The sequence below is a fragment of the Salmo salar genome, chromosome 03 (genome assembly GCF_965601325.2).
Source record: "Salmo salar chromosome 03, fSalSal1, whole genome shotgun sequence".
NCBI lineage: Eukaryota > Metazoa > Chordata > Actinopteri > Salmoniformes > Salmonidae > Salmo > Salmo salar.
The window spans coordinates 87,431,066-87,451,158 of NC_138293.1; the positions used below are offsets into that span (position 1 = coordinate 87,431,066).

The 20,093-nt window shown below is 44.3% G+C and overlaps 1 protein-coding gene across 2 annotated transcripts in view; it reads left to right on the top strand.

The window, feature by feature from the left end:
- LOC106601846 (arf-GAP with dual PH domain-containing protein 1) overlaps positions 1 to 18,288 on the top strand; it is a 31,471-nt gene extending 13,183 nt beyond the window's left edge. For both annotated transcript variants that reach the window (XM_045715663.2, XM_045715664.2), the window contains 8 exons: positions 2,969 to 3,051; positions 11,384 to 11,496; positions 13,553 to 13,699; positions 14,516 to 14,599; positions 14,910 to 14,972; positions 15,508 to 15,579; positions 16,287 to 16,515; positions 17,030 to 18,288. In XM_045715663.2, the coding sequence (XP_045571619.1) occupies positions 2,969 to 3,051; positions 11,384 to 11,496; positions 13,553 to 13,699; positions 14,516 to 14,599; positions 14,910 to 14,972; positions 15,508 to 15,579; positions 16,287 to 16,515; positions 17,030 to 17,058 (820 nt within the window). In that variant the 3' untranslated portion in view covers positions 17,059 to 18,288. The remainder of the gene's footprint in view (positions 1 to 2,968; positions 3,052 to 11,383; positions 11,497 to 13,552; positions 13,700 to 14,515; positions 14,600 to 14,909; positions 14,973 to 15,507; positions 15,580 to 16,286; positions 16,516 to 17,029) is intronic.
- Positions 18,289 to 20,093: the final 1,805 nt, after the last annotated feature.

Below are 20,093 nucleotides of genomic sequence, written 5' to 3' on the forward strand. Positions count from 1 at the left end.
AACACACACAGACTGCCAGTAAGTGTCTTGGTCCCTGGCCCTACTACCGTCCAACACACACAGACTGACAGTAAGTGTCTTGGTCCCTGGCCCTACTACCGTCCAACACACACAGACTGACAGTAAGTGTCTTGGTCCCTGGCCCTACTACCGTCCAACACACACAGACTGCCAGTAAGTGTCTTGGTCCCTGGCCCTACAACCGTCCAACACACACAGACTGCCAGTAAGTGTCTTGGTCCCTGGCCCTACTACCGTCCAACACACACAGACTGCCAGTAAGTGTCTTGGTCCCTGGCCCTACAACCGTCCAACACACACAGACTGCCAGTAAGTGTCTTGGTCCCTGGCCCTACTACCGTCCAACACACACAGACTGCCAGTAAGTGTCTTGGTCCCTGGCCCTACTACCGTCCAACACACACAGACTGACAGTAAGTGTCTTGGTCCCTGGCCCTACTACCGTCCAACACACACAGACTGCCAGTAAGTGTCTTGGTCCCTGGCCCTACAACCGAACATCTACTAAGTAGTGAGTCACCACAACATGAGGTGCTTCTGGATATTTTTGTGTGTCGTCATTTTTTTTTTAGCTCCAACGCGCGCCAACGGTTTATTTAAGCAAACTTGAAATAATTTGGACCCGGGTTGTGCACGACTCATTGGGGTCTTTTGATGTTGTGTCTGAAAATGTATTTGTGTTTGAAAATGTTTTAATACACATATGGAACCTTATGTATGTTGCCTTGGTGGAGTCATTGATTGTTTCAATTTAATTTAATGCATGGGATAGTTTATCCTGATTCAATAACAGAAACCTATAATCATTTCATCTGAAGTTAATACCCTATTGTCATAACCCTAGATAGTTTACAATAGGAATTATTATTGGAGATGTCCTTCTCACCTAACATCCCATGCTGTTGAGATACTCTACATAAGTTAATATTGTGAGAGTCATATTCGAGCCTGGTGAGAGGGTTACACTGATAAGACAGACAGAGAGAAGAGAGAGAGATAGAGTGAGGGAAAGTGTTGAAAGACAAGGGTGGTGATGGAGGGGGGAAGGCAGGGGGAGGAAGGGAGGGAGGGAGGGAACTAGACATGGAATGGGAATGATACATTCAGAGCGAGGCAGAGGGAATTGGAGAGAAGGGTGTCCAAGTATTTTTATTGGTGATTGTCCATTCCAATCATTTTTGTAATAAAAATATTTTGACTTGGCAATTCTGATTATTTGACAGGACAGAGGAGCAATATAATATACTGCTCAAAAAAATAAAAGGAACACTTAAACAACACAATGTAACTCCAAGTCAATCACACTTCTGTGAAATCAAACTGTCCACTTAGGAAGCAACACTGATTGACAATACATTTCACATGCTGTTGTGCAAATGGAATAGACAACAGGTAGAAATTATAGGCAATAAGCAAGACACCCCCAATAAAGGAGTGGTTCTGCAGCTGGAGACCACAGACCACTTCTCAGTTCCTATGCTTCCTGGCTGATGTTTTGGTCACTTTTGAATGCTGGCAGTGCTTTCACTCTAGTGGTAGCATGAGACGGAGTCTACAACCCACACAAGTGGCTCAGGTAGTGCAGCTCATCCAGGATGGCACATCAATGCGAGCTGTGGCAAGAAGGTTTGCTGTGTCTGTCAGCGTAGTGTCCAGAGCATGGAGGCGCTACCAGGAGACAGGCCAGTACATCAGGAGACATGGAGGAGGCCGTAGGAGGGCAACAACCCAGCAGCAGGACCACTACCTCCGCCTTTGTGCAAGGAGGAGCTGGAGGAGCACTGCCAGAGCCCTGCAAAATGACCTCCAGCAGGCCACAAATGTGCATGTGTCTGCTCAAACGGTCAGAAACAGACTCCATGAGGGTGGTATGAGGGCCCGACGTCCACAGGTGGGGGTTGTGCTTACAGCCCAACACCGTGCAGGACGTTTGGCATTTGCCAGAGAACACCAAGATTGGCAAATTCGCCACTGGCGCCCTGTGCTCTTCACAGATGAAAGCAGGTTCACACTGAGCACATGTGACAGAGTCTGGAGACGACGTGGAGAACGTTCTGCTGATGAGATCCTCAGACCCCTTGTGAGACCATATGCTGGTGCGGTTGGCCCTGGGTTCCTCCTAATGCAAGACAATGCTAGACCTCATGTGGCTGGAGTGTGTCAGCAGTTCCTGCAAGAGGAAGGCATTGATGCTATGGACTTGCCCGCCCGTTCCCCAGACCTGAATCCAATTGAGCACATCTGGGACATCATGTCTCGTTCCATCCACCAACGCCACGTTGCACCACAGACTGTCCAGGAGTTGACGGATGCTTTAGTCCAGGTCTGGGAGGAGATCCCTCAGGAGACCATCCCCCACCTCATCAGGAGCATGCCCAGGCGTTGTAGGGAGATCATACAGGCACGTGGAGGCCACACACACTACTAAGGACATTACATCAAAGTTGGATCAGCCTGTAGTGTGGTTTTCCACTTTAATTTTGAGTGTGACTCCAAATCCAGACCTCCATGGGTTGATAAATTGGATTTCCATTGATTATTTTTGTGTGATTTTGTTGTCAGCACATTCAACTATGTAAAGAAAAAAGTATTTAATAAGATTATTTCTTTCATTCAGATCTAGGATGTGTTGTTTAAGTGTTCCCTTTATTTTTTTGAGCAGTGTATATATCATATTTAAAAGATAAGTAGATCATTATACACTCACTGGATGAGAATTCCAGGGTTGTGTTCATTAGGCACCAAACGGACTGAAACAGGGAGGAACTATCTGGACTGGTCCAATAAGAAATACTCCCTTTTGTGTTCCGTTGCAAAACAGTTGCGTGCCCCAATGAACACCACCCTGTTCTGTCATCCATGTTGGTTAATGAGACATTATTGACAGTGAATCTTTTCAAGCATAAACACAGTAAATATAGTAAACAAACACCAAGTGTTTCTGCAGGCTCCTTCGGGAACAGTGGATCAGAGCCAGATACGAGAGGAAGGAGTTTGTGTGTGTGGAGAGACAGGAGCCTTACTCTGCGGGTAAGACTGAGTACACACAAACACATGCACATATGCATACGAACAAGCACGCTCGCATGCACACACACAGACAGACAGACAGACAGACAGACAGACAGACAGACAGACAGACAGACAGACAGACAGACAGACAGACAGACAGACAGACAGACAGACAGACAGACAGACAGACAGACAGACAGACAGACAGACAGACAGACAGACAGACAGACAGACAGACAGACAGACAGACAGACAGACAGACAGACAGAATGTGCCTGAGCCTTTCTCTCGGTCTTTATCCTCTCACCCCAGTGTGCTCCTTAACACCCCTGCATTCCACACTCAGAGAATAATGGACTTTCTAAGGCTCAACAGCTGATACAGAGAGAGAGAACAAAGAAAGAGACCTCAACATTCCCTCTCTTTCCTGGAAAGCTATTAAAATAATATCAAAGGCCATTCAACTTTGAGAGATTTGACTGTCTTTGACTGTCTTTGAGAGTTTTTTCTCGTGCTTCTTTCCATTCATGTGGATTCATCAATGCTATGCCTACATTATGTTATCTCAGGACTACATGAGCAGTAAAGAGCTGTTACTTGGAGACGGTAATAGGATAAGCCTTGTGCCGCCTTGTCATCTCGCTTCAGCAACCGCCACATTGTCGTCCTTTCCTCTACAAAACCCTTCTGTGATGCAGAAAGCAAGACAGAAATGTGCTAATAGGGTTGGGTAGTTTCTAAATGTAATCTGTTAGTTACTAGTTACCTGTTCAAAATTATAATCGGTAACGTAACTTTTGGATTACCCAAACTCAGTCACATAAATCTGTGTAAGTCACATAAATCACTCAGGTGGAACAAACTGAAACTTGCGCCTTTTTTCAATGCTGCATTGAAAAACCATTAAGAAAACAGAAAGGTGTGATAATGTATTTTTTTCCACAAACATCCTTTCTGAATTTAAAAATAATCCAAGCAGTAATCATCTACTTATTACAATATTTTTTGGGGTAAACAGATTACACCACCTTGACCCAGCCTCAGCAACACACACACACACACACACACAGTCGGTCAGTCGGTTAGTCAGTCAGTTAGTCAATGTTAGTCGGTCAGTCAGTCTGTCAGTCAGTCGTCATGTAGTCGGGCATCATCATTATCTCTCTGAGTGTCTCTGTTCTCTTTGCCGCCAAAGAGGAATCAGCCTTAAAGGGATAGTTTGGATTTTGCTGACTTCCCTGGAGTCAGATGAACTAGTGGATACCATTTTTATATATCTGTGTCCAGTATGAAGCTGGACTCTGGGGAGCATGTTAGTCTTTGTGCTAACGGTAGTTAGCATTGGCTCGCGAAAATACCTCACGAAAATAACTTCCTTCATACTGGATGCAGATACGTAAAAATGGTATCGACAAATTAATCTGACTCTGGGGAAGTCAGCAAAACCTCTTTAACATGGTCACTCACACTCCTACTCCCAGTGACTCTGGTTCTTGTCTCAGCTGACTCTGGTGTTAGATCTGACCTGGAGTCTGTCAGCTGTGATCTCTGTTAGCGCGAGTGGTACTATAGAGAGTGATGTGGCTGTACCAGGATCGTGCCAGTGGCTGAATGGTGGGTGTGTTCTGGGTTTATCTATATCTGTCTGTCTCTCTGTTTATCTGTCTTTCTAGCTGTCTCTCTGTTTCTCTCTATCTACCTCCCTCTCTGTATCTCTATATTTGTCTCTCTGTTTCTCTGTTCCTCTATCTCTCTATCTGTCTCTCTGTTCCTCTGTTTCTCTCTCTGTTTCTCTATCTACCTCCCTCTCTGTATCTCTATATTTGTTTCTCTGTTCCTCTCTCTGTTTCTCTCTCTACCTCCCTCTCTATCTCTATATTTGTTTCTCTGTTCCTCTCTCTATCTATCTCTCTATCTGTCTCTCTGTCCCTCTGTTTCTCTCTCTGTTTCCTCTTTATCTTTATTTCACTCTCTCGTATTCACTCTCTCGTATTTTCTCCCTTTCTCGCTTCCTTTCACCCCATCTCTCCTTTTCCCTCTATCCACCGTTCTCTCTCTCTCGCTCTCTCTCTCTCTCAGAGCATGATGACTTCATCACTACACCAAGAAGAGAGGGAGGGAGGGATGAAGAGAAAGAGGTGGGGGATGGAGAGAGGTAGGGAAAAAGGGGGAGGTAGGGATGGAGAAAGGAAGGAAGGAAGGAAGAGAGGGAGGGATGGAAGAATAAAAGCAGTACTTGTGTTCCTTCCTTCCAGCATGTTTCCCTTGATATCAACCTGGCCAGATTGCATGATTTGCTTCAGTTCTGTGATTTAATTTTTTTATTTTTATTTAACCAGGTAGGCAAGTTGAGAACAAGTTCTCATTTACAATTGCGACCTGGCCAAGATAAAGCAAGCAGTTTGACACATACAACAACACAGAGTTACACATGGAGTAAAAAAAACATACAGTCAATAATATAGTAGAAAAATAAGTCTATATACAAAGTGAGCAAATGAGGTGAGATAAGGGAGATAAAGGCAAAAAAGGCCATGGTGGCGAAGTAAATACAATATAGCAAGTAAAACACTGGAATGGTAGATTTGCAGTGGAAGAAAGTGCAAAGTAGAAATAGAAATAATGGGGTGCAAAGGAGCTAAATAAATAAATACAGTAGGGGAAGAGGTAGTTGTTTGGGCTAAATTATAGATGGGCTATGTACAGGTGCAGTAATCTGTGAGCTGCTCTGACAGCTGGTGCTTAAAGCTAGTGAGGGAGATAAGTGTTTCCAGTTTTAGAGATGTTTGTAGTTTGTTCCAAACATTGGCAGCAGAGAACTTGAAGGAGAGGCGGCCAAAGGAGGAATTGGCTTTGGGGATATACCTGCTGGAGCACGTGCTACAGGTGGGTGCTGCTATGGTGACCAGCGAGCTGAGATAAGGGGGAACTGTACCTAGCAGGGTCTTGTAGATGACCTGGAGCCAGTGGGTTTGGCGACGAGTATGAAGCGAGGGCCAGCCAACGAGAGCGTACAGGTCGCAGTGGTGGGTAGTATATGGAGCTTTGGTGACAAAACAGATGGCACTGTGATAGACTGCATCCAATTTATTGAGTAGGGTATTGGAGGCTATTTTGTAAATGACATCGCCGAAGTCGAGGATCGGTAGGATGGTCAGTTTTACGAGGGTATGTTTGGCAGCATGAGTGAAAGATGCTTTGTTGCGAAATAGGAAGCCAATTGTAGATTTAACTTTGGATTGAAGATGTTTGATGTGAGTCTGGAAGGAGAGTTTACAGTCTAACCAGACACCTTGGTATTTGTTGTTGTCCACATATTCGAAGTCAGAACCGTCCAGAGTAGTGATGCTGGACGGGCGGGCAGGTGCAGGCAGCGATCGGTTGAAGAGCATGCATTGAGTTTTACTTGTATTTAAGAGCAGTTGGAGGCCACGGAAGGAGAGTTGTATGGCATTGAAGCTCATCTGGAGGGTAGTTAACACAGTGTCCAAAGAAGGGCCAGAAGTATACAGAATGGTGTAGTCTGCGTAGAGGTGGATCAGAGACACACCAGCAGCAAGAGCGACATCATTGATGTATACAGAGAAAAGAGTCGGCCCAAGAATTGAACCCTGTGGCACCCCCATAGAGACTGCCAGAGGCCCGGACAACAGGCCCTCCGATTTGACACACTGAACTATATCGGCGAAGTAGTTGGTGAACCAGGCGGGGCAGTCATTTGAGAAACCAAGGGTTTTGAGTCTGCCGATGAGGATGTGGTGATTGACAGAGTCGAAAGCCTTGGCCAGGTCAATGAATACGGCTGCACAGTATTGTTTCTTATCGATGGCGGTTAAGATACCGTTTAGGACCTTGAGCGTGGCTGAGGAGCACCCATGACCAGCTCTGAATCCAGATTGCATAGCGGAGAAGGTGCGGTGGGATTCGAAATGGTCGGTAATCTGTTTGTTGACTTGGCTTTCGAAGACTATAGAAAGACAGGGTAGGATAGATATAGGTCTGTAGCAGTTTGGGTCAAGAGTGGTCCCCCCTTTGAAGAGGGAGATGACCGCAGCTGCTTTCCAATCTTTGGGAATCTCAGACGACACGAAAGAGAGGTTGAACAGGCTAGTAATAGGGGTTGAAACAATTTCGGCAGATAATTTTTAGAAAGAAAGGGTCCAGATTGTCTAGCCCGGCTGATTTGTAGGGGTCCAGGTTTTGCAGCTCTTTCAGAACATCAGCTTACTGGATTTGGGAGAAGGAGAAATGGGGAAGGCTTGGGCGAGTTGCTGTGGGGGGTGCAGTAATGTTGACCGGAGTAGGTGTAGCCAGGTGGAAAGCATGACCAGCCGTAGAAAAATGCTTATTGAAATTCTCAATTATAGTGGATTTATCGGTGGTGACAGAGTTTCCTATCCTCAGTGCAGTGGGCAGCTGGGAGGAGGTGCTCTTATTCTCCATGGACTTTACAGTGTCCCAGAACTATTTGAGTTTGTGTTGCAGGAAGCAAATTTCTGCTTGAAAAAGCTTGGCTTTTCTAAACGCCTGTGTATATTGGTTTCTAACTTCCCTGAAAAGTTCCATATCACTGGGGCTGTTCGATGCTAATGCAGAAAGCCACAGGATGTTTTTGTGTTGGTTAAGGGCAGTCAGGTCTGGAGAGAACCATGGGCTATATCTGTTCCTGGTTCTAAATTTCTTGAATTGGGCATGCTTATTTAAGATGGTGAGGAAGGCTTTAAAAAAAAAATAACCAGGCATCCTCTACTGAAGGGATGAGGTCAATATCCTTCCAGGATACCAGGGCCAGGTCGATTAGAAAGGCCTGCTCGCTGAAGTGTTTCAGGGAGCGTTTGACAGTGATGAGTGGAGGTCGTTTGACCGCTGACCCATTACGGATGCAGGCAATGAGGCAGTGATCGTTGAGATCTTGGTTGAAAACAGCAGAGGTGTATTTAGAGGGCAAGTTGGTTAGGATGATATCTATGAGGGTGCCCGTGTTTACGGCTTTGGGGTGGTACCTGGTAGGTTCATTGATAATTTGTGTGAGATTGAGGGCATCAAGCTTAGATTGTAGGATGGCTGGGGTTTTAAGCATGTCCCAGTTTAGGTCACCTAGCAGCACGAGCTCTGAAGATAGATGGGGGGCAATCAGTTCACATATGGTGTCCAGAGCACAGCTGGGGGCAGAGAGTGGTCTATAGCAGGTGGCAATGGTGAGAGACTGGAGGTGGATTTTGAAAAGTAGAAGTTAAAATTGTTTGGGTACAGACCTGAATAGTAGGACAGAACTCTGCAGGCTATCTCTGCAGTAGATTGCAACACCGCCCCCTTTGGCCGTTCTATCTTGTCTGAAAATGTTGTAGTTCGGGATCGAGATTTCAGAGTTTTTGGTGGTCTTCCTAAGCCAGGATTCAGACACGGCTAGGACATCCGGGTTGGCAGAGTGTGCTAAAGCAGTGAATAAAACAAACATAGGGAGGAGGCTTCTAATGTTAACATGCATGAAACCAAGGCTATTACGGTTACAGAAGTCATCAAAAGAGAGCGCCTGGGGAATAGGAGTGGAGCTAGGCACTGCAGGGCCTGGATTCACCTCTACATCGCCAGAGGAACAGAGGAGGAGTAGGATAAGGGTACAGCTAAAAGCTATGAGAATTGGTCGTCTAGGACGTCCGGAACAGAGAGTGAAAGGAGCAGGTTTCTGGGGGCGATAAAATGGCTTCAAGGTATAATGTACAGACAAAGGTATCGTAGGATGTGAATACAGTGGAGGTAAACCTAGGCACTGAGTGATGAGAGCGATATTGTCTCTAGAAACATCATTGAAACCAGGTGATCTCATAGCATGTGTGGGTGGTGGAACTGAGAGGTTGGATAAGGTATAATGAGCAGGGCTAAAGGCTCTACAGTGAAATAAGCCAAAAAACACTAACCAGAACAGTAATGGACAAGGCATATTGACATTAAGGAGAGGCATGCTTTGCCAAGTTATCAAAAGGGTCCAGTGAGTAGTGAGGTCGGTTGCGGTCACGGTGATTCAGACAGCTAGCCGGGCCATGGGTAGCAAGTTGGCAGAAGATGGACTGTTTTTAGCCACCTCGTGTGTTTCCGTCGGTAGATTAGTGGGGTTCCGTGTGGTAGAGGGGACCAATCCAATTGGCGTTATAGTTATAGTGGCCCAAGAAAATTGGCCGATAGACCTATTCAGATAGCAGCCGATAAGACAGCTAACGATTAGCTGGCCGCAGATGGGCGATCAGGTTACGTCGTGACGGAGGGGCCAGTTGGATAACTCCATCGGGCAGATAACGTCGGTGGTCCAGTCGTGAAGGCCCGATGGGGCTCCGCATCGGCAGTAAAACAGGTCCGGATAGTTGATTGTAGCCCAGGAGTGGCTGATGGAACTCTTCAGCTGGCTAGCTCCGGAATAATTGATGTTAGCTCCGGGACCGACGTTAGCCAATAGTCACTCGGATAGCAGCTAGCTAGTTGCAAGATCCAGGTGTAAATGTCCAGAGCTTGCGGTAGAAATCCGGGGATATGGAGAGAAAATAGGTCCGGTATGCTCTGGTCTGAGTCGCGTTGTACAAAACTGGCGACAGCTTTTCGAGCTAAGGGATAGCTGATGACCGCCAACCATGGTTAGCTGAGTTCTAACGTTAGCTAGTGAACTGGCTAACTTCTGGCTTACTCCTGGCTAGCTTCTGTTGTGGATTTCAGATTTGAGGTGAATAATATATATTTTTTTTAATTGGTGAGGCGGGTTGCAGGAGAGTGTTTTGAAATTGAGTTTTTAGAAAAATATATATAAAAAGATATGCGAAGAAAATATGTAAATATATATATATACACGGGACAAGACGAGGACAAAGGATGTCTGACTGCTATGCCATCTTGGTGACATTAGCTGACGTAGGCTACTTAAACTGCAGCGGTATGTTTGATCTGCACATGTGCCAGCACCAGCAGCGCAAGCCTCTCTCTATGCTTATGTGTGAGTGAACTGAAAGTATGCATCTTAGAAACAGTTTTCACATACTAACTCTACATGTTCAAACTCAGAATCAAACAGGCTTCCCCAAAATAACATGGTCGCTGCAGTACAATGTTTATTTTGATTGCTGATTTCAGATGTGTTTATAAACAACATTATTAGGGACATCCTTCTTCCTTCACAGCATGTAAACATTTAAATGAAATGATTATATTAATCTGACTATTCACAATAATCGTATTATTGTGTGCATACTCAGTTCCAGACGTCTTCCTATTGGTCAGTCACCGGGACTGGCTCGTACCACCAGCCACACTACACGATAAAAGGTGAAAAAATTGTGACACTGACAGAACTTTGTTATAGCCTACAACCACATGTAGTGGTACTTAATCAGACCCCGTCACACTGAACGAGCCAAGATGTCCGACCGTAGACCCCGTCACACTGAACGAGCCAAGATGTCCGACCGTAGACCCCGTCACACTGAACGAGCCAAGATGTCCGACCGTAGACCCCGTCACACTGAACGAGCCAAGATGTCCAAAAATAATTTGCAACCTAAGAATGTTCACACGACGTGGACAATTGTTCTGGGATGGCAAAATCGTGGCATAAGACAGCTAAAATCGTACAGTCTGCGTAGGCCTTAAGGAGAATGGAACACTTTCACAGCAGTATTAACTGAGATGAAATGCCAGTCTGCTATTCATTCTTCAGTCACATTCTTTCACCCTGTTGTCTGTCTTTTAGTGCATTGCAGATTAATGGGATTTGATCATTTGATATTAATACTCTATTCACGTGTGTGTGTGTGTGTGTGTGTGTGTGTGTGTGTGTGTGTGTGTGTGTTGGCAGTGTAGGACAGTGACAGTCCTAGTTGTCTCCGTCTGTTGGCTGAGACTTAGTGAGGACAGAGAGGCCAGTGACAGGAACAGACAGGGAGCACAAAGCCATGGTGTGTGTGCTTGCTGAATAGGGCAGAGTGTTGATTTCAGCATTGATCGTAATGTTGGAAGAAGCCATTGATCTCTGCTGAGACAATTCAAGGTGAATTATTCATGCTAGCTAAAGACAAAGACGACAGACATCACCACCTTGACCCAGCCTCACACACACACACACACACACACACACACACACACACACACACACACACACACACACACACACACACACACACACACACACACACACACACACACACACACACACACACACACAGTCTACTGGACCCCAGCTTCACTACTGAATCCTGTTATTTTGTGGCTCCCCCTTTTACGCTCTCCTCATCTCCTTCTCTCTCTCCTCCTCTCCTTTGTTCCTTGTCTTTGGAATGGGACCCCTGTGGTTCCTCTCCTCTCCTTGCAGGGTACCGAGAGGGGTTTCTATGGAAACGGGGCCGAGATAACGGACAGTTCCTGAGCCGAAAATGTATTCTGTCAGAGCGGGATGGTGCTCTGAAGTACTTCAACAAGCATGATGTGAGTGTAGTGCTATGTATATCTCTCTCTTTCTCCCCCCTTTCTCTATCTATCTCTCATTTCCCTCTCTGTCTCCCCTCTATATCCCTCCCTCTCTCTTCCTCCCCCTCACTCGCTCTCTCTGACTCTTCTCTCTCTTTGCATTTGTGAGTGTCTGAGTCTCATCTCAATTGCACTCTGAGGTCCTGAGCTGCAATTGCTTGAAATAACACACACCTTGGGAAATGTCAGGTATATTATAATTGCTTAGATCATTATGCAAAATCTCCCATTTCTCATACCCCCTTCCTCTGCCTTCCTCCTCGTTCCTTTCTCCTCCTCCTCTTCCTTCTCCCCTTCATTCCTTTCTCCTGACTATCTCTGACAATAGTACACTGTTATCGTCTCAAACTTCTGATTCTGATCTGCTCACATTCCCCAGTTGTTCTGTTCCACATAGTGGCATTGTCCCCTACTTTGCATATCAACAAAATATGCATGTTAAATCCAGTAAAGTATGATGCCCTATACCTCACCATAAACATTGGCGACTCCCTGTGCCTGTTTCAAATAGAAGTTGTCCTTAACCACAGATCAGATTACTCTATTCCCAATCCTTACCTTAACCATCAGTTGAATGCAAAGAATATCTGACCCTTAATCAGTTGTTCAGGACAAATTCTACATACTCTACATTCCACCAAAAGAAGACCTGGGTGTCAGTGAACATCATACCTCCCATACATTCTAAGCCTGATGGGGGACAACACTGGCTTCAGCCACATAAAATAGAAAACCTTGCTAGTGACTGTAGTTACTAGAGGAGGCTCATAGTTGATTGTTCTGCAGCCGAACAATAATGATGATGATGATGATGATGATGGTGGTAGTGGTGATGATGATGATGGTGGTGATGATGATGGTGGTAATGATGATGGTGGTTGTGATGATGGTGGAGGTGATTGTGATGATGGTGGAGGTGATGATGATGGTGGTGATGATGATAGTGGTGATGATGATAGTGGTGGTGGTGGTTGTGATGATGGTGGAGGTGATTGTGATGATGGTGGAGGTGATTGTGATGATGGTGGAGGTGATTGTGATGATGGTGGAGGTGATTGTGATGATGGTGGAGGTGATGATGATGGTGGTGATGATGATAGTGGTGGTGGTGGTTGTGATGATGGTGGAGGTGATTGTGATGATGGTGGAGGTGATTGTGATGATGGTGGAGGTGATTGTGATGATGGTGGAGGTGATTGTGATGATGGTGGAGGTGATGATGATGGTGGTGATGATGATAGTGGTGGAGGTGATTGTGATGATGGTGGAGGTGATTGTGATGATGGTGGAGGTGATTGTGATGATGGTGGAGGTGATTGTGATGATGGTGGAGGTGATGATGATGGTGGTGATGATGATAGTGGTGGAGGTGGTTGTGATGATGGTGGAGGTGATTGTGATGATGGTGGAGGTGATTGTGATGATGGTGGTAGTGGTGATGATGATGATGGTGGTGATGATGATGGTGGTAATGATGATGGTGGTTGTGATGATGGTGGAGGTGATTGTGATGATGGTGGAGGTGATGATGATGGTGGTGATGATGATAGTGGTGGTGGTGGTTGTGATGATGGTGGAGGTGATTGTGATGATGGTGGAGGTGGTTGTGATGATGGTGGAGGTGGTTGTGATGATGGTGATGGGGGTGATGATGGTGGTAATTATGATGGTGGTGGTGCTGATGATGGTGGGGGTGATGATGATGATGACGACGGTGGTGATGGTGGTAACGATGATGATGGTGGTAGTTATGATGATGATGACGGTGGTGATGAGGCTCCCTGTGGCTCAGTTGGCTCAGTTGGTAGAGCATGGTGTTTGCAAAAAAATGCATGAAATGTATGCATTCACTACTGTAAGTCGCTCTGGATAAGAGCGTCTGCTAAATGACTAAAATGTAAAAAAAAAAAATGTGATGACGACAGTGATGATGATGGTGGTGGTGAGGATGGTGATGACGGTGGTGGTGATGATGATGAATACTCTCCTCCCCCTGCCTTCTCTCCCTGTACAGGCCAGAGAGCCCAAGGCTCTGATGAAGATCCACACCCTGAACGCCTCCTTCCAGCCTGGGAAGATAGGCCAGCCCCACGGCCTGCAGGTCACCTATCTGAAGGACAACAGCACTAGGAACATCTTTGTCTACCACAAGGATGGCAAGGTGAGGTGAACAAATTTGAGGCAATGTTGTGTGGTCGTTGGGTGTTCGCTTGGCTGCTGCTGGACACAAATAGACAGTCAGGAATGTACAGTCGACTCCTGGGCCATGTTCATTAGGGTGCACAACAGAATAAAAAAGAACATTCGGATCTAGAAACGAAAATGACATCTCTTATTGGATGAGTCCCTCCCTGTTCCAGTTCGTTTTTCTTTTGTTTTGTGTCTAATGAACACGACCCTGAGCAATGCAGGTCAACAGTCCCATATCAAGTACATTCTCTTGACTTGATCTGGATATCTGCATGCTCCGGAATGGTTCATTTGCATTCGCACCAGTCCCACAAAATTACATGTTTGTTTAGCACACTGTAGCAAAACATTTTCCAACGGAAAACATAAATGAGCATTTCTTATTGGTCAAGTTCAGTAAGTACCTCCCTGGTTCACTCAGTTTTGAAGCGTTTTCTTCTGTTTCCTGGAGAACACCACCCAGGAGTGGACTGTCTCTATCCACTGTCAGAAGCATTTGTGTTGTGAAGTGGCTGGCAGCTGAGTAGGAGTATATTTCCCTCTGCAGGACATACGTTGCAATCGCATGCCTTTAAATACACCCTAAACCCAGTAGGAAATATTCTGAAATTAAAGTCGACTGCTGTTTACAGTAATGGTGGATTATTGCCAGGAAAGAGTCTCTATCGGGTGTCAGTGTGTATGGAGATTGGGTCGTGTTCAGTGTAGGTAGCACAAAAAGTTGCCTTCCATTTCATGCCCATTGAACAGGACCCAGATCATGTTAGCATGTCTGTTATGTTTTAAGGAAATGGTGGACTGGTTCAACGCCATCAGAGCAGCCAGATTTCACTACCTACAGGTGGCTTTCCCTGGGGCCCATCACGCTGATGTGAGTCTCTCTCATCTTATCGTTCTCTCATTAATCCCTCAGTCCCTTCCTCTCTAGTATACACAGGAATTATATACAGCTGGCTCAATTCTGCTCCCTACCCCTTCTCCATGTCCTTAACCCTTCAATGTTTGCATATCCCAAGGGTCTTGATAGATATAAGCAGTGTACTGGTGTATCTTCCATCATATTGCTTATACCTTATGGATCTGCAAACATTGAAGGCTTAGGGCCAATTGGGACTGGCTACACACACCATCACATGGTCACAGAATAAAACATTTCTCCTTCTTCTCATGTATTCGTTCAGTTGGTGCCAAAGCTAACACGAAACTACATCAAGGAAGGCTACATGGAGAAGACGGGTCCAAAGGTGAAGTCTTTTAATACATACACTTTAGTTACTTACACTTTAGTTACTTTGTGACACAGCACTTATTGCTTGTAACTTCATCAGCCCATCGGGTTTCACTGCGAATGGGGTTTAATTTGTACCACACAAAACTACCTCATTAATAATGGCCATGTACAACCTTAGCCACAGTATATTTGCAGGGCCTGTGAGCTGAATGCTTGCCTTGTACTGCTTGGTGTGAATAATGTATTGTTATTCCAGTATGTGATCCTGTATGTAAGCAAAGAAAGCCATTAGTTATGAGAGTACAATAATAGTGCATTATCACAGTTGTAAACAACGTTTCTTCATTAGAGGTTATACTTTTGCCTCTGGGGGGGGGGGGGGGGGGGGGCTCTGGAACTAAAAGGTGTCCCCTAAATGGATAGACATATTGCCCAGAAATGACCTCATTGGACAGAAAGACAATATATTTAGGTGAATCATTAGCAACTAAACCTCTGTACAGCCTCTTTAATTCCTTCAACCTCTGTCTCCTGTTTCCCTCTTACAGCACACAGAGGGCTTCAAGAAGAGATGGTTCACTATGGATGACAGGAGACTCATGTACTTCAAGGATCCTCTGGTAAGATAGTGGGTAAATTAGGTGCCATGTCATATGGGTCAAAGAGATGGTGCTGTACCATTTCAGAACTATTAGTAACAATTTATTTAGGGCTTACGGTTCAACAGGCTCCAAAATGACTGATAATAGCTCTGATTGATAATAAATGCATAATACCCATTATAAGCAGTTCATGACAAGTCATAAAGCATTATGGCACTTATAGTACAGTGGTACTGAACTAATGTTATTTGCATGTCATATTATGCAAACAAATATACCCAAATGATTTATTGGACCTCATATACAATGTGGCTGGTCAGACGCACACATTACACATGTAACAGGTACACACAGACACAGTCTTGTATAACGAACCTTTTGGGGACACACAATTCAGTCCCATTCAAAATCCTATTTTCCCTAACCCCTAACCCTAAACTTAACCTTAACCCATACCCTTACCCTAACCAAAATACCTAACCTTAACCCTTAACCTAATCCTAAAACGAACCATAGATCCTAACCCTGGACCTAAACCTAATTCTTTCCTTAACCCTAAACTCCTTAGAAATAGCATTTGACCTTGTGGGAACTGACAAAATGTCCCCAGTTGGTCAAATGTTTGTTTGTTTACTATTCTTGCGGAGACTTCTGGTCCCCACAAGTATAGTTAAACACGTTCACACACCTCTCTGAGTCTCCTCTCCTCTCTGTTTCTTTGTGAGGATGCCTATGCGCGCGGTGAGGTGTTCATTGGTAGTAAGGAGAACAGCTACACTGTGCTCCCCGGCCTTCCCCCATCCACCCAGGGCTACCACTGGCAGTTTGGCATCACCATAGTAACGCCCGACAGAAAGTTCCTGTTTACGTGTGAGACCGAGGAGGAGCAGCAGGATTGGATGGCTGCCTTTCAGGGTTTGGTGAATCGACCTATGATGCCCCAGGAATATGCAGGTAACCATTCACATGGCTCTACCCAGGATATGTCCAAGGAAAACATATACATTTTCTACATTTAGCAGACAATCTTATCCAGAGCGACTTATAAGAGAAATTAGGGTTAAGTGCCTTGCTCAAGGGCACATAGACAGATTTTCCCCCTAGTCGGCCTGGGGATTCGAGCCAGCGTCCTTTTGATTACTGGCCCAACACTCTTAACCGCTAAGCTACCTGCCGCCCCTTAGTTGAATAATATTTGGGGTCTTTTACTATGGGTGATATGTTGAGTAAGGTGTCCAGCATACTAATAGTGACCTAATCACCTTCCGTTGTTGGATATTTCTCACCAATACATTTGATGCCCTTCTGATGATTGGTGAATTGATAGCTATATGCTTCCACTGAGTTCATGGCAGTAGAGGCTATGACAGTTTATGTGGAGCTGAACCACTCTATTTTACACAGTTGATTTCTCCTGGTACCTGGTTAAGTGACTGCTCTCTCTATCTCTCTCTTTCTTTCTTTGCAGTGGAGGCCCACTTTAAGCACAAGCCCTGAGAGGAGGAGGACAAGAAGGAAAAAGAGGGAGGCTGGACATATCCCCTGGATGAAGACAGATAAATAGGATCCTTCTCCTCATAAGAGAAAAAAATATATACAATTAAAGATAAACCACACAGAGCAGTAAAAGAGGGGGTAGAGAGGACTACAGAGGGTGGTGTTACTGTCCTGTTGCCATACTCCTCTACTCTGCCTTACCCCAAATCCTGCCCATATATAATGAACAAAAATATAAAACGCAACATGCAACAATTTCAACAATTTTATAGAGTTACAGATCATATCAGTCAATTGAAATAAATTAATTAGTCCCAAATTTATGGATTTCACGACTGGGCAGGGGCACAGCCATGGGAGGACTAGGAGGGCATAGGCCCACCCACTTGGGAGCCCAGCCAATCAGAATTAGTTTTTCCCCATTAAAGTGCTTTATTACAGACAGAAATACTCCTCCGTTTCATCATCCGCAAGTGAAAAAGCCGGATGTGGAGGTCCTGGGCTGGCGTGGTTACATGTGGTCTGCGGTTGTGAGGCTGGTTGGACATACTGGCAAATTCTCTAAAACAACGTTGGAGATGGCTTATGGTAGAGAAATTAACATTCAGTTAATTGGCAACAGCTCTGGTGGACGTTCCTGCAGTTAGCATGCCAATTGCATGGTCCCTTAAAACTTGAGACAGCTGTGCCATTGTGTTGTGTGACAAAACTGCACATTTTAGATTGGCCTTTTATTGTCCCCGGCACAAGGTGCACCTGTGTAATGATCCTGCTGTTTAACCGTCTTTATATGCCACACCTGTCAGGTGGGTGAATTATCTTGGCAAAAGATAAATGCTCACTAACAGGGATGTAAACAAATGTGTGCACAAAATTGGAGAGAAATAAGCTTTTTGTGCACATGGAACATTTCTGTGATCTTTTTTTTCAGCCCATGAAACATGATACCAACACTTTACATGTTGCATTTATATTTTTGTTCAGTATAGTTGGAAAGAGAGCCCAGAATTATGTTGACCTCCTTAACTCATTAGAAGTCCCACCAAGTTGACAACACCCTTCAATGGCGCTGCTAGTGCTGAGTGATTAGTGCTCTTTGAGGTCGGTTTCGGTTAGATAAGAAAATAATCAAGTATTTTTTACATTAAATGCGCTATTCATAATGTGGGTTGAATACTGTAACACAGAATAAAACAAATTAATAAAATTCCCATGAAGGTAGTGACTGCCCATTACTGCTTATCACTTATTACCCATCATTTATTCACATTACTTTAATCAAATATTTCAGTTGATGTGTATTTACATTTGTTTCATTTTATGACTTATTTCATTCCAAGTCATCATCTCATCTCCATAGAGCTGCTGCCTATGCTGTCTGACAAAATCACAATTTTAGTAGTTCAATTTTAGTAGTTCTTTAAAGTATATAAGGCATACTTTATGACTGCTGAATACCAGCTATCAATCACTTAGATCATGTATTTTCAGGTAGAGATACCTTGTGAAGCAACAGATGCTCTCTATATATCACCTCACAATCACGCATTCTTCTCTCTTCCATAGCAATTGAAAAGAAACACAGATGGGACAAGTAGATTCGCAATGGATTATGGTCATTGTAGTTAATGACTACATGTTATGCTCTAAACTATGTAGAATATTATCCCTGTTGGAAACTACAACTCCCTACCATATTGCACAGTTCATGCTGTATGCAATTTATCTCTAGAGAAACTGTGCAACTCGAACAAAATGGAATTCAAATAATTTTACCGACGTTGGTCAATTAGTTGTTAAAAAAACCCGAAAAATAACCGACATTTCGATTCATCGCTCAGCACTAGGCACTATACATGCTAAAACAGATTTTCTGGCAAGTGCACCCTCTATTCATCTCTATGACCCTGCCTCATGTATCTCCAGACTCAGCTTTGTGCCAACTCCACCCTCTTAGTCACTTTATCTTTCCATGTCATTGGACTCAGGAGTACATCTGAAATGGCACCCTATTCCCTATAAAGCACCTTTATAGGGCTCTGGTAGTAGTAGTACACTATAGGGAAGAGGGGGCCATTTCATACTCACACACTGTTAATCAGAATCACCATTATTTGCCAAGTACATTTACACATACCCAGAATGTGCCTTGGTGCTGCCAGCAGTAGACAATATACAAACAGAATACAGACAAATAGACATCATAGAGAATATACAATATTGGAACAGTAACCATAAAACATCAAACTGTGGAGTATAGGCTGATTACAGTGGGAATAAACCATTTACAGAGGGGCTATATCTATATAAGCAGAGGGAGGGATCCTGCCGTGGATTCTGTGTTGTACGGAGGTGTACATACTGCAAAGGCAGTATAGTGCAGATTAGTGTTTGAGGTCATTGATGAGAAGGTTCAGTAAATCGGCCCAATGAAAAGTCATATGAATGTTTTCCTAACTGTCCTACAGTTGTCGTGAGAAAATAACTTGACCATTTACAAAGGAGATACAGCTGGTATATGTGTAATGCTGACTCCTGGACTGAATGTACGAGTGTGATGTGGACCTTGTTTGTTAAATGACATGATATGCTAACCTGGTCCCAGATCTGTTATTGCGATCTTGACAAGTCCTATGGTCATTCTCAAGTTGGCAAAACCGCACTAACCGATCCGGGACCAAGCTAATGTTATGCTGCTTTGATAGTTGATAGTGAATATTTTCCTTCTTCTCTTTTGAGACTGGACTGAATAATACATTTCAAGGCCAGTGGGAACTGACTGAATGTGATAGGGCCATTTTGCATCTCTAGTGAATAATAACTGCTCTGTCTCTAGTAGTTTCCAAAACAGACATTGATACTGTGGATGTATTTCTTTGTATTGGTGCAGATGTATATTAATTTATTTATCACTTTGTGTTGTGATGCTTAACATTATGACAAGCACTGCAGGAACCTTTATTTTATAGCTGTAAGTGACTAAATTTGAAAGGGAGAATTGTGAATTACTTGAATAAGTTTCTCCAGTGAAAAAA